Genomic DNA, 13,407 nt, shown 5'->3' with positions numbered 1-13,407 from the left:
TGCATTCTGAATCCTATTGTTCTAGGGCCAATCAGACTGCTGCATTCTGAATCCTATTGTTCTAGGACCAATCAGACTGCTGCCTTTTGGATCCTATTCAACTCCGTTGAATAGTAGAGTTGGAAGGGATCCCATGGGTCATCTAGACCAGGCACGTCCAACAGGTAGATCGTGATCTACCGGCAGATCACTGGACATCTGTGGTAGATCACTGGTAGATCACTGGCTCCCCACACAGAAGCTCAACAACTTTGACCTGAACCCCCCAAAAACGGGGGTAGATCACTGCCTCTTGGGAGCTGGCCACCCCTGATCTAGACCAACCCTCTGTAAGAATCTCAGGATATAGATTCCCTGAAGTGGTATTTGCTGGTGTATGTTGAGTTTTGTGGTGGTTGCTTTTTTAGAGGAGCTCTGAGGGTCAGGATAAGGAGGTGCTTAAGACATGGTAATAATAATAATAATAATAATAATAATAATAATAATAATAATAATAATGTATTTATACCCCGCTTCCAACAGAATATTAAAATACAACACTCTATTAAACATTAAAAGCTTCCCTAAACAGGGCTGCCTTCAGATGTCTTCTAAAAGTCTGGTAGTTGTTTTTCTCTTTTTTTACATCTGGTGGGAGGGTGTTCCACAGGGCGGGTGCCACTACCAAGAAGGCCCTCTGCCTGGTTCCCTCTAGCTTTGCTTCTCGCAGCAAGGGAACCGCCAGAAGGCCCTCAGCACTGGACCTCAGTGTCCGGGTAGAACGATGGGGGTGGAGACGCTCCTTCAGATATACTGGACAGAGGCCGTTTAGGGCTTTAAAGGTCAGCACCAACACTTTGAATTGTGCTCGGAAACGTACTGGGAGCCAATGTAGGTCTTTCAAGACTGGTGTTATATTGTCTTGGCGGCCGCTCCCAGTCACCAGTCTAGCTGCCGCATTCTGGATTAGTTGTAGTTTCCGGGTCACCTTCAAAGGTAGCCCCACATAGAGCGCATTGTAGTAGTCCAAGCAAGAGATAACCAGAGCATGCACCATTCTGGCGAGACAGTCCGCAGGCAGGTAGGATCTCAGCCTGTGTACCAGATGGAGCTGATAAACAGCTGCCTTGGAGACAGAATTAACCTGTGTCTCCATGGACAGCTGTGAGTCCAAAATGACTCCCAGGCTGCACACCTGGTTCTTCAGGGGCACAGTTACTATTCAGGACCATTCAGGACCAGAGAGTCCTCCACACCCGCCTGCCTCCTGTTCCCCCAAAACAGTACTTCTGTCTTGTCAGCACCAACACTTTCAATTGTGCTTGGAAACGTACTGGGAGCCAGTGTAGGTCTTTCAAGACCAGTGTTATGTGGTTATGTGGTCTCGGTGGCCGCTCCCAGTCACATGGTTATGTGTAAAGATCGCTGGAACTGAATGTATTTCAGTGTCGGCAATACCGGTATCTTTTTTTTAATAATATTTTTATTCATTTTCCAATACAAATTTATACATTTCATACATCTTAATTATATCCCCTTTCTCTTTTTTGACTTCCCTCAACCAGACTGAAACTCCTTCACAATTTTACTTCTTCCGCGTTCCTAAAGTCATACTTCTATTATTGTTATATATTAAACCTTATTTTTTGGTAATATTCTAACATTTCTTCTCACAGAGCTTCATTAAAACTTACAAACGTTATCTGATTATCACTTAATGTTTGCATATATTCTATAATTTTTTTCCCAATCTTCTGTAAATCTCTGATCTCGTCGATTTCGGATCCTTCCAGTCATTCTGTCAAGCTCTGCATAGTCCATCATTTTCATTTTCCATTCTTCTAACGTAGGTATCTCCTCTTGTTTCCACTTCTGGGCCATCAATATTCTTGCTGCTGTCACTGCAGGCAATACCGGTATCTTAACGTTATGCTTCGTGTGATGTTGGGATAGAGCCTGAGACTTTTAATCTCACAGTTGTGGGTTCGAGCCCCACGTTGGGCAAAAGATTTCTGCATTGCAGAGGGTTGGACCAGATGATTCTCACGTTCCCTTCCAACTCTGCAGTTCTGTGATGCTATGAATCAATGATATCCATGGAGCGTTTTGGGGTGCGATCTCCCATAAATCACCCGGTGCCTAACACATAATCATATCTGTGGCCAACAAATATTGAATTGGAGTGGAAATTCTGAAGCATTTCCCAACAAATAATTAGCGAAGTGATGTTTTCCCCAGAAGGCAGAAGAAGCTCCATGACAGCAGCAGCCTCTGGGCTCCTTATAAATATGGAAACCTCAGTTATGAGGCACCACACATTTTTTTTTCGTATGCAGTGGCAAAAACAGACAAGTTTTCTTCTTCTCTCTCCCTCCTTCCTCCAGTTGAACACTCTCATTTAGCAGCAGGCATGACAACACGGGCAAGCGAGTGCAGTGAGAAACTGCTGAAAAGAGCTAAGCTATCTCCTTAACATTTTTTCAAGGGATTAATTTCACCTGCCTTTCCTGTTTTCCTGGCACGCTCTCTTTCCCCCTTTATAAACTCAGCTGGGAAACTATTTCAAGTCCCCAGCTCGAGAGAACAAGTTGTTTAAGGTCCAGGCTTTTACTCCCTTCCCCCTGCTACTTTTGACAAGTCACAAAATTGTGAAGTTAGCAGAAAAGCGAGCTGGCAGACAGGGGGTGGGAGATGCTTTCATTCTTTGGATGCAATGAACTGAGGAAAAAACGGCCATTGTAATGGTAAATTGCTCACAGAAGGGGAGAAAGGGCTGATAATCAATATAAAATAATAATAATGAAGCGCTGGTGTGCATTTGAGGAGCTTGCTATCCAAAGCATTTAAATGTCTCTTTTTTCCCTTTTTATGCTGAAAAGCCACCGATTGCAAATGTTAAGGGAAAGATTGAAGAGGTGAAAGGAAGGATCTTCCACGGGACCAATGTTTGCACGGGGAGAAATGCTTCGTGTTCAAAAAACTGCATCCAAAAAGCTGGAAGTTCTGAGATAGAAATGATGCGCAGATTGAGCTCTGCCTTCTGGACTTCTGCTGAGAAGGCAAACATAACCTCCTGGCAATCCTAGCAGCCTGCGATCCTGTAGACTTTGAGGCAATTCATCATGGACGTGAGGGATTTTAATCTTCTACTCTCTCCTCCTCCTCCTCCCCAGACTCTTCCAGTCCCTGCTTTTGGCTTCAGTGAGTGCTTGAGAATATAAAGATGAGGATGCTGGACAATTTAAACAGGACTATTATTTCTTCTTCGGAAGCAAACTTAACCCATAAAGGAAGATACATTTATTTGGAGGTTTTGCTACAAGGAGGTCCTCCATGGGGATTTACTTTGAAAGGTGGACTGGAGCATGGGGAACCATTAATCATCTCCAAGGTAACCTTGTTTACTTGAATTAAAGATGCATTCAGCTGCAGATTGTGGTTAAAATGTAAAATGTAAAATTGTGGTTAAAATGTAATCCAGGTGGAGAGTGGATTTTTTTTTTTAAGTCCAGGAATGTGCTTGCTCTGAACTCTTTGATTCACTGAGTGGTTAGTTCAGTACTTTGGTGTACTGTGAAGCGAAAGGGCATTTGGCGCAAAACACGGGGAACTTCTTTTGCACATACCCCATTAAAATAAATGGGAATTGTGCAAAAATCATGGTCCAAAGGGGCTTGCACAGAAGAGGATACATCCTGCACTTAAATTACTTTTCTGTATTCAAGGGGAAATCTCTCATAACGCTAACCTAATTTACAATTAAAATAAGCTGGCATACTTGGACTTAAACAATTTAGTCTAATTCATGTCAAAGAGATCAAACTGGCTTAAATCAATGAAGTTCGGTTTAGCAGATCAAGCAGCATGCATTGGTTTTGTGAGAAAGAGAAAGAAGAAACTTTATTTGTTATTAGTGTTTTGATTCTTGGTTTTTAAATTCAGGTAGCTGATTAAGTTAATAATTTGCTGGTAAAACTTATGAGTCTAGAGAGTAGGAACAAGAGGCGTGAGGAAGTCCAAGGATGTTTATGAAATGATGATATCTGAAATTGATATGTTTTTATATATATTTATTGTCAAATAAAATTTAATAAATATTAAATAAATAAATAAATTCAGGTAGCTGGTTTGTGTGCAATGTTAGCTGTAACTACAGGAAGTTGCTGTGCTGTTGGTCCTAGAGAAAGTAACCGAGGGAAGCCTTGAAGTGGACTCTTTAATCAATAATGTGCAATCTGTGGGGTTTCACTGAATTCTTTTTCAAGCGGTGCAAGAGCTCTTTGGGAGACCACAAACCAGTATAATCTTACAGACAAAAGTTGTTCCAAGAAACTAAAGGCAAGGAAGCAGAGTCAAGTGTGGCAGAACTGGTTTGGGGAAGGAGTCAGGAGGGCTGTGACAGAATGCATTGACACTGAAAGTTGAGAAAAAGGGGGATCACAATTCTCAGTCCACTCCTGATCTCCTCATTCTATTTTAAATTTAAGCAAAACCCTCTCCTGTGAGAACAATATGAAATGCAAGCCATTTAGCACTGAGAGGCGAAACAACGTATTCCACCTCTTTCGGCTTAGAGGGAAGAGTGTTTTGTTGTATAATAAGTGTAATATGCACAGCTCATAGTTTTTAAACAACAACAAGAGGGATGGATGGTGCTTACTGCTGAAAATTAATGAGTCTATGGGACTTGGTTTCTACAACAACCAACTCCCTTAATGTCAAACATGCCTGGGGTGTGCATGATACCACCGGGAGCTCAGTCCCTTTGTTCCTGTTCCTTAAAACGTCTGTGCAAAATTGGTACTTCTGTTTGTCTTTTTAAAAGTTACTTATTGAAAGCGGTTGTGATTGTGGCTTTGTATTTACGTGCTTGCAGGGTCTGAGCTTCCTGACTCAATGTTTTGAGTTTGCACTTACAGTAACTGGAATCCACAGCTAGAACGGATTTGTAAACCAACTTCAAAGCATTATTTCAGATCCTGGTTGCTACCCCCTGCCCCCAATAAATCTCTGGTTTGTAGGCAGGTTTGGGTATGAACTTTGAAACAAACAACGATTTAGCTAGGCCATGGTTTCATATTAAGACCAATACCTGAATTTAGGGCCTCAGTAGAGGCCTGGTGTCCAAATTGCTTCCTCCAGATATGAACCCATTATCTGCCAGGGACTGGCTGGATGACACCAGCCAGGGAACCGCCAAGGGAAACCCCAGAGGAGGAAAGCTAAGAGCCCAGGGGTTAGTGATGGGATGCTGAGAAGAGGTCAGGGGGAGGAAAGTGGGAGGAGATGCTGGATGCCAAAGGGGCAACAGGGTTTAGTGGGCAGGAAGAGCCTGTGACAGAGAGCAGTTCAGACTATGAGGCTGAAACAGAGGAGGGAGGTCAATGGACTATTGAAGAATCCAGAGAGTTTCCCTCTCCTGGTCTCCAAGAACACGCAGGATAATGAGGATGGCAAAACAGAAACCAGAGGTGCACAGGTGCAGTTTGAGACTGCTTGGGAAACATCTGGGAGAGGAGGAGCTTTAGAGAGGGTAGAAGGTGGGGACCATCAGTCCTGGCAACGGCTCCATAGGGCAAGACCTACTGAGAATGTTGCTTGTTGCCTTAAATAAAAAGTTAACTTCACTGACAACTGGCTCTGCTTCTTCGGCTGACCAGCAACTGACTCCAGACTACCCTAGACCAGTTTCCCCAAGCTTGGTGTCCTCCAGGTGTTTTTGAGCACAATTCCCATTGTTCATACCAAGTCCGGGCTGATGGGAGTTGTATTACATAACAACTGGAGGGCAAAGGATGGGGAACGCTGCCACAGAACAACAGTTTCCCAGTTTTCTACCTTCTGGGAACCTTCTTCACATTGGTCTATCTGATGAGGACCCTTGTGTGCTGTAAAATATTCTCTAAAGTAAGGGTAGCAAGTGTGAACCCCAACTCCCACCAGCCTTAGCTAATAGGGCAAGTGGTAAGGGATGATGGGAGCTGTAGTCCGGCAACATCTGGAGGGCCCACACCAGCTCTATTGAATGGTAGGAACAGCAAGAGGGCACCAGAACTCAACTAAGGCTTTGTGTTGCAGTAGTGATGGGCAGGCTGTCTTTCAGAGAAGCTTGCCTGCTTTGATTGATCTTCTCATGACACAACCTGTAGAAACTTCCCAAGGAATCCCAGGATTGTCCATCTGAAAACCACAGCCCTTGGTCTTCTTGATCTCTTCTAGGTTGGGTACAGTAGTACACGCTCCTTGTGGAACTAAGCCTTAGCAGCTTTTGAGCTGGAACTGTGTGTAGTTTTCTGTGCAGCCCCAGTTGCAATTTTCACCTGGCTTGACCTTCTCCCCACATTTGCAGCACAGTCCTTGCCAAAGCTGCGTCTCTCTGTGTTTTAGGATTGTTCCTGGTAGCAGACATATAATGACCATATTGTCGGAGCCTGTGTTCGACCAAGCGACTCCTCCAGAATCGCCCTCCGACATGATTAACGACCTGAGCCTTTGATAAGGCTCCAAGCACGTTCCCAATACGCACAGTTTCAAAGCAGCAGAAGTGACAAGATTTATGAGCTACATCACTAAGAGTTTTATTTCTAGCTACGCAGACAGAAAAGCAACAAACATGCTCTCTCTGTGAAAGCAGAGAGCAACTGGAACAAAAGAACAGGAAACATCACATCCGTCTCATGTCTCCCGCGAGACTTCCAACAGTATGGAATCTCTGGAATGTAAACAGAGTCTTGTGACTCCAAGCACTGCACAGTGGCAACACACAGAAACCAACACATATAGCTCCAATATTTCGACAGATGTTTGTTTCACCTTTTATATAGTAGCAAGTGGAACAGTTGCTCAATGTTTAGAGAATCTCCTGCTCACCAAGAACAATTTATCTGCTCATTCAGTGGTTATGGCTCAGGCGTTTTGGAACAGCTTAACATGCCACAGGGCTTCTCTGAAATGCCCTTTCTAATCTTAAATTCAACAGCCACATATTTAACAAGAGAGAAAATTCTTGTCCTAGGAACAGAGACCTCAACTGCATTCTTGCCTGGGTAGCAGCAATATGGGAATGCTGTTACCTGCTGTGCCATTGCCCATTCATCTCCTTAAACTCATAAGCATCCAGCTACTTTGGTAGCTGCTGGAAGCAAGCAAAGAAGAGTAAAATATTTTCCTGCCAGTAGGGTAATAGCAAGTGATAAAACTTGCTATGGCTATCAGTCTTTGGGTGCCAGGTGGAGACATTCCTACTCACCCTGCCTGACATTTCGCTCTCAACTGGTGTTCGTCTTTTAGTTGGGTGGGGTGGAATGTGTCCTTTTTATGTTATTGCGGGATGAGGACTTTCCCATAAAAATGGCCTCTTATTTTATGTATTTGGTAATGTATGCTTAAAACACACACACACACACACACGCAAAAAACATGACAACAGTCTGTTAGCTGCTTTGAGACAACTTTATCTGTGGTAAGCACTAACCAGCAAATAAACTTATTAAAAAACAACAACCCTAAAACTGGAATATTAGTTGGAGGGAGCCTGAAGTATAATCCCAAATATTAGCTAGGATGTTTTTAAATTTAGGGTTGCTATATTTTAAAAAGTAAAATTCCTGACACCCACAAAGTTGTTTAGCTTTTTCTAGGAAGACCCCAAATTTTTTTTTTTAGGAAACCTAACCCCAAAATAGGGACGCGGGTGGCGCTGTGGGTAAAACCTCAGTGCCTAGGACTTGCCGATCGCATGGTCGGCAGTTCGAATCCCCGCGGCGGGGTGCGCTCCCGTCGTTCGGTCCCAGCGCCTGCCAACCTAGCAGTTCGAAAGCACCTCCGGGTACAAGTAGATAAATAGGGACCGCTTACCAGCGGGAAGGTAAACGGCGTTCCATGTGCTGCGCTGGCTCGCCAGATGCAGCTTGTCACGCTGGCCACGTGACCCGGAAGTGTCTGGGGACAGCGCTGGCTCCCGGCCTATAGAGTGAGATGAGCACACAACCCTAGAGTCTGGCAAGACCGGCCCGTATGGGCCGGGGTACCTTTAACCCCAAAATAGTGATTTTAAGCTTTTTTGGTTGTTTCCGCTCCTTTTTCCACTGCATTGCCATGCATCTGGGTTTTTTTCCTGATAAAATCCCCCCCGATGCCATTTTTATACCCGAAAACCAGGACACGTCAGGAATATTCCTGACATATGGCAAGCCTATATTTATTTATTTTTGCAGTACATGATTGAATTAGGGCTGGACCTACACATACTCTGCATGTTTACATTACAAAACGCAAGCCAAGCTGAAATCTGTGCACTGCCAAAGGGATTAAAAAAAGAGGCTAAATTGTTTGACCTGGTAAACTTTGCATATTGCTCATTTTGTGTCATGTGTTCTCTTAGTCATGGAGGGGCAAGGCAGTGTGCTGGCTACTGAAACATTGCCCCTTAAACTAGGGTTACCAGATGTCCCTGTTTCCTGGGGACAGTCCCCGGATTTGTGAATAGGTCCCCGGACAAATTCCATCCCCGTAATGTCCCCGGATTTCATCTAATGTCCCCGGGAAACGCAGCAGCGGCAGTCTTAGCAGCCCAGAGCAGTTGGCTCTGGCTGGCTTCAGGAGCTGCTCGGAAGTTCCCCTATGATGGTGGTGCAGGGGCTCTCAGATGCAGCTTCCGGGCTGCTTCCACCTTCCCTGACCCCAGCAACTCAGCTGTGAAGGGAGGCTTCATGCTCCCTCTTGGGGCAGCCCCCCAACTCCTACCTGCATGCAAAAAGGATCGGGGCAGGAATCTCTCAGCTGTGAAGGGAGACTTCATGCGGCCTATCAGAGCTTGTGTGCAAGCAGGAGGGGGCAGGGATCTCTCAGTTAGGCAAGGGGAAGCCTCCCTTCCCAGCTCAGGGATCCCTGCCCCCTCCTGCTTGCACGCAAGTAGGAATGGGATTGGGGCTGCTCTGATGGGAAGGGAGGCATTGCGCTGCCCGAGCCTCGCTGCTGCCGCCGCTCTCAGCCCTCCTTCTCCGCCTTCCATGCCTGACCCACTGTGCACTGCTTCCACACCACCACCACCGAAGAACCAACAACTCAGGGACTGCCCAGGCTCATGGAGAAAGGAGATAGAAGCCTCGGAGGAAGGGGAAACATGGCGGTTGAGGTCGAGGCAGCGGACGTCCCTCTGCCACCGCCATCACTGCAGCATCAACGTCCTAAACGTGTAGTATGTATATATGTATGTATGTATGTATGTATTTAAAGTGTTCCCAGATTCATTGAAAAAAATCTGGTAACCTTACCTTAAAGGGATGCGGGTGGCGCTGTGGGTTAAACCACAGAACCTAGGACTTGCCAATCAGAAGGTCGGTGGTTCGAATCCCCGTGACGGGGTGAGCTCCCGTTGCTCAGTCCCTGCTCCTGCCAACCTAGCAGTTCGAAAGCACGCCAAAGTGCAAGTAGATAAAAAGGTACCGCTCTGGTGGGAAGGTAAACGGCGTTTCTGTGTGCTGCTCTGGTTCGCCAGAAGCGGCTTAGTCATGCTGGTCACATGACCTGGAAGCTATACGCCGGCTCCCTCAGCCAATAAAGCGAGATGAGCTCCGCAACCCCAGAGTCGGCCATGACTGGACCTAATGGTCAGGGGTCCCTTTACCCTTTACTTTTAACCTTACCTTAAACCCCCTTAACTATGGGTCCTCCCCCCCATAGCCATCCTTCTGCTGAGTGGATTCCATTGCCATCACCACAAGGAAAATATTCCGCTTCAGGTTTCTGCGGCAGGTGAAATCTTTTCCTCAGCTTTGGGGGAAGGGGGGTGGCATTGAACTGGGCATTTGTATTGAATGCCTGTCTCTGCTGCTGCTTTTAATTGTAAATTAATAAGGATTTTCTTTTAATCTCATTGTTTAATTTTGGTTTAGACGGTATATTCTTCCGCCTAGGGTGGATTACATCCTTCAGAACAGAAAGGAATTTAGCCACCACATCAGCTGCTTATGAGGGCTAAGCCTACGTATACATCTGTTTATACTGTTTTATAAAATTTACAGGGCTCTAAAAACATTTTTGTTTTGTGATTGGAGAGAGGGACAATATTAAAGAAACAGCTTTAGTGGCCTGTGTTGTAACAGCGATGTATGAATTTGTTGGCATTTTGGTGACAAGGACCACCTTGAAGACAGTGGAGCCCCATTTGGTCTGAGGTGCCAGCATCCCCTTACTTTTAGAGACAAGCCAGGATCCTGGGAACCACTCATGAGAAAGGATTTGCCATCCTGAATCAGATCAGATAACCACAATTTGGACTCCCAAGCGGATGTCTTCATGCTCTGCTTGTGATCTTCCCACTCATTTGGTGGATGTTCCTGCCATATGGTAATCTCAGGAATATAATATAATTCCCATAATCCCTGACCATTGGCTATGCTGACTGGGGCTGATGACAGTTGGCAGTCCAACAATAACTGGAGGTCACCAGGTTGAGGAAGGTTGTATCTTTCTACTGTGGTTCATAACCATTGATAGAGGATAAATCTAATTATTTTAGAGCCATTTAGCCTATCTTCTGGCAATGAAAGCATGAGTTAACCATGTATTGCACAAAGAAATATCTCTTTTTGTTTGAACTTGTTGCTGATTTATTGGATGATCACGAGTCCTCGTGTTTATGAGAGAGGGGGAAATTTAAAAGCTCTGTGGGTACTTTTGTAATTTTTCCATGCTTTTCAGTCTCATTTGTCTTTTCCCTCTGCAAAAGCACTCCCATACACTCCAAGATTCCTCCCCTTTTTTTGCTTTTCTTGTTTAGATATGCAGAAGGTGCAAAAGCAGGTAAAGAATGCTACCTGGAGAGGGAGAGAGAGAATAATTGCAAAATGGATACTACCAACAGAAAAATGGGAAATTAAACTGGACAAAAAGCAAAGTGGAGTTTCTTTGTTCCCTAAATCCTACACACGCCCAGTAGAGGAACACTCAAAATTCCCAGTTGCTCCCAGAGGATAATGCTGATGGTATCCCACCTTGTGCAAGCTCTTGGGTAAAAGATATCTTATCTTTTCTTAGATCAATAGGTTGTGTGCAGTTAAAAGGACTCTTTTGTTACCCATATCTATTTGGCTGTCAATCTTCCTTTAGCACAAAAGGCTTCCTGTTCCCTTCTGTTGCACACACTGGTTGGTCGTGTTTGGGCTGAGGTGTGAGAAGCTGCTTTGGGCTGAGGTGTTTGGGCTGAGGTGTGAGAAGCTGCTCTGGATCCATTCCAGTCCGGCTTCCGTGCTGGTCATGGGACCGAGACGGCTCTGGTCGCCCTAACAGATGATCTCCGTAGGCAGCTGGATCGAGGCGGGTCGGGGCTGCTGATTCTTCTAGATCTGTCAGCAGCCTTCGACATGGTCGATCACGAACTCCTGGACCACCGCCTTGCCGACGTGGGGATCCAGGGCACAGTCCTTCAATGGCTGCGCTCGTTTCTCTCTGGTCGGGGACAGAGGGTGGCGCTCGGGGGGGAATTGTCATCGCGCCACTCCTTGGTGTGTGGAGTGCCTCAGGGTGCGATTCTCTCCCCGATGCTTTTTAACATCTTTATGCGCCCCCTCGCCCAGCTTGTCCGGAGTTTTGGGCTGGGTTGCCATCAGTATGCCGATGACACCCAACCCTATCTGTTGATGGATGGCCATCCTGACTCGGCCCCCGATACACTGGCGAGATGTCTGGAAGCTGTGGCTGGATGGTTACGTGGGAGCCGGTTGAAGTTAAATCCTTCGAAGACAGAGGTCCTCTGGCTTGGGCGGGATGATATGGGATTGAGGGGGCAACTCCCATCTCTTGCGGGGGTGCAACTAGTGCCAGCACCGTCCGTTAAGAGTTTGGGTGTAATCTTCGATACCTCCCTCTCTATGGAGGCGCAGATTACAGCTATAACAAAGGCGGCATTTTTTCATCTCCGCCAAGCTAAGCAGTTGGCCCCTTATCTCTCTCGCCCTGACCTAGCCACTGTGATCCATGCGACGGTCACCTCCAGACTGGATTATTGTAACTCGCTCTACGTGGGGCTGCCCTTAAGACTGACCCAGAAACTCCAGCGGGTGCAGAATGCCGCGACGAGACTCCTTATGGGGTCTTCGCTGCGAGATCACATTCAACCGGTACTATACCAGCTGCACTGGCTCCCGGTGGAGTACAGGATCAGGTTTAAGGTGCTGGTTTTAACCTTTAAAGCCCTATACGGCCTAGGACCCTCGTACCTACGGGACCGCCTCTCCTGGTATGCCCCACAGAGAAACCTACGGTCTGCAAATAATAACATCCTCAAGGTCCCAGGCCTCAGAGAGGTTAGGCTGGCCTCAACTAGAGCCAGGGCCTTCTCGGCTGCGGCTCCAATCTGGTGGAACGCTCTGTCACAAGAGACTAGGGCCCTGCGGGACCTGACATCCTTCCGCAGGGCCTGCAAGACAGAGTTGTTCCACCAGGCCTTTGGTCAGGGCGCAGCCTGACTCCCTCCTCTGGCAACCTGCTTAGAATCTTGCTTAATTAGTTGCCATTAATTTGATTTTAATTGATTTTTATAATGTAATATTTTTAGAATGTGTGAATATTTGATTGTTTGATTGTTGATTGTTGTTAGCCGCCCTGAGCCCGGCTTCGGCTGGGGAGGGCGGGATATAAATAAAATTTATTATTATTATTATTATTTTTGGAGTTGAAGCCTAAACAGCTGGAGTTTTCAGGCAGGGAGCATGGGCTACTGAGTGAGTGCAGCACAGACAGTCAATCTGCAGTGTTACAACAGTGTCCTGCCACAGTCATGTAGTCAGGTGCACAAGATAATAATGTTGCTTCTGCAGCTTTAAGAGGATTGCCATTGGTCAAATGCAAATACTTTCTTGGGCTCCATGATCACTGCAGATGGTGACAGCAACCACAAAATTAAAAGACGCTTGCTTCTTGGGAGAAAAGCAATGACAAACCTAGACAGCATCTTAAAAAGTAGAGACATCACCTTGCCAACAAAGGTCCGTATAGTAAAAGCTATGGTTTTCCCAGTAGTGATGTATGGAAGTGAAAGATGGACCATAAAGAAGGCTGATCGCCAAAGAATTGATGCTTTTGAATTATGGTGCTGGAGGAGACTCTTGAGAGTCCCATGGACTGCAAGAAGATTAAACCTCTCCATTCTTAAGGAAATCAGCCCTGAGTGCTCACTGGAAGGACAGATCATGAAGCTGATACTTTGGCCACCTCATGAGAAGAGAAGACTCCCTGGAAAAGACCCTGATGTTGGGAAAGATGGAGGGCACAAGGAGAAGGGGACGACAGAGGATGAGATGGTTGGATAGTGTTCGTGAAGCTACCAGCATGAGTTTGGCCAAACTGTGGGAGGCAGTGTAAGACAGAAGTGCCTGGCGTGCTCTGGTCCATGGGGTCACGAAGAGTCGGACACGACTAAACGAC

General features: G+C 46.0%; 1 protein-coding gene across 1 annotated transcript in view; it reads left to right on the top strand.

Annotated features, from left to right (window-relative positions):
- Positions 1-2,749: 2,749 nt before the first annotated feature.
- SHROOM3 (shroom family member 3) overlaps positions 2,750-13,407 on the top strand; it is a 234,543-nt gene continuing 223,885 nt past the window's right edge. The window contains exon 1 of the mRNA XM_081876598.1: positions 2,750-3,370. Within this exon, the coding sequence (XP_081732724.1) occupies positions 3,203-3,370 (168 nt within the window). The 5' untranslated portion in view covers positions 2,750-3,202. The remainder of the gene's footprint in view (positions 3,371-13,407) is intronic.

The sequence above is a fragment of the Podarcis erhardii genome (genome assembly GCF_964252035.2).
Source record: "Podarcis erhardii genome assembly, chromosome: 9".
Lineage (NCBI taxonomy): Eukaryota > Metazoa > Chordata > Lepidosauria > Squamata > Lacertidae > Podarcis > Podarcis erhardii.
This window is presented reverse-complemented; position numbering and strand designations above follow the sequence as displayed.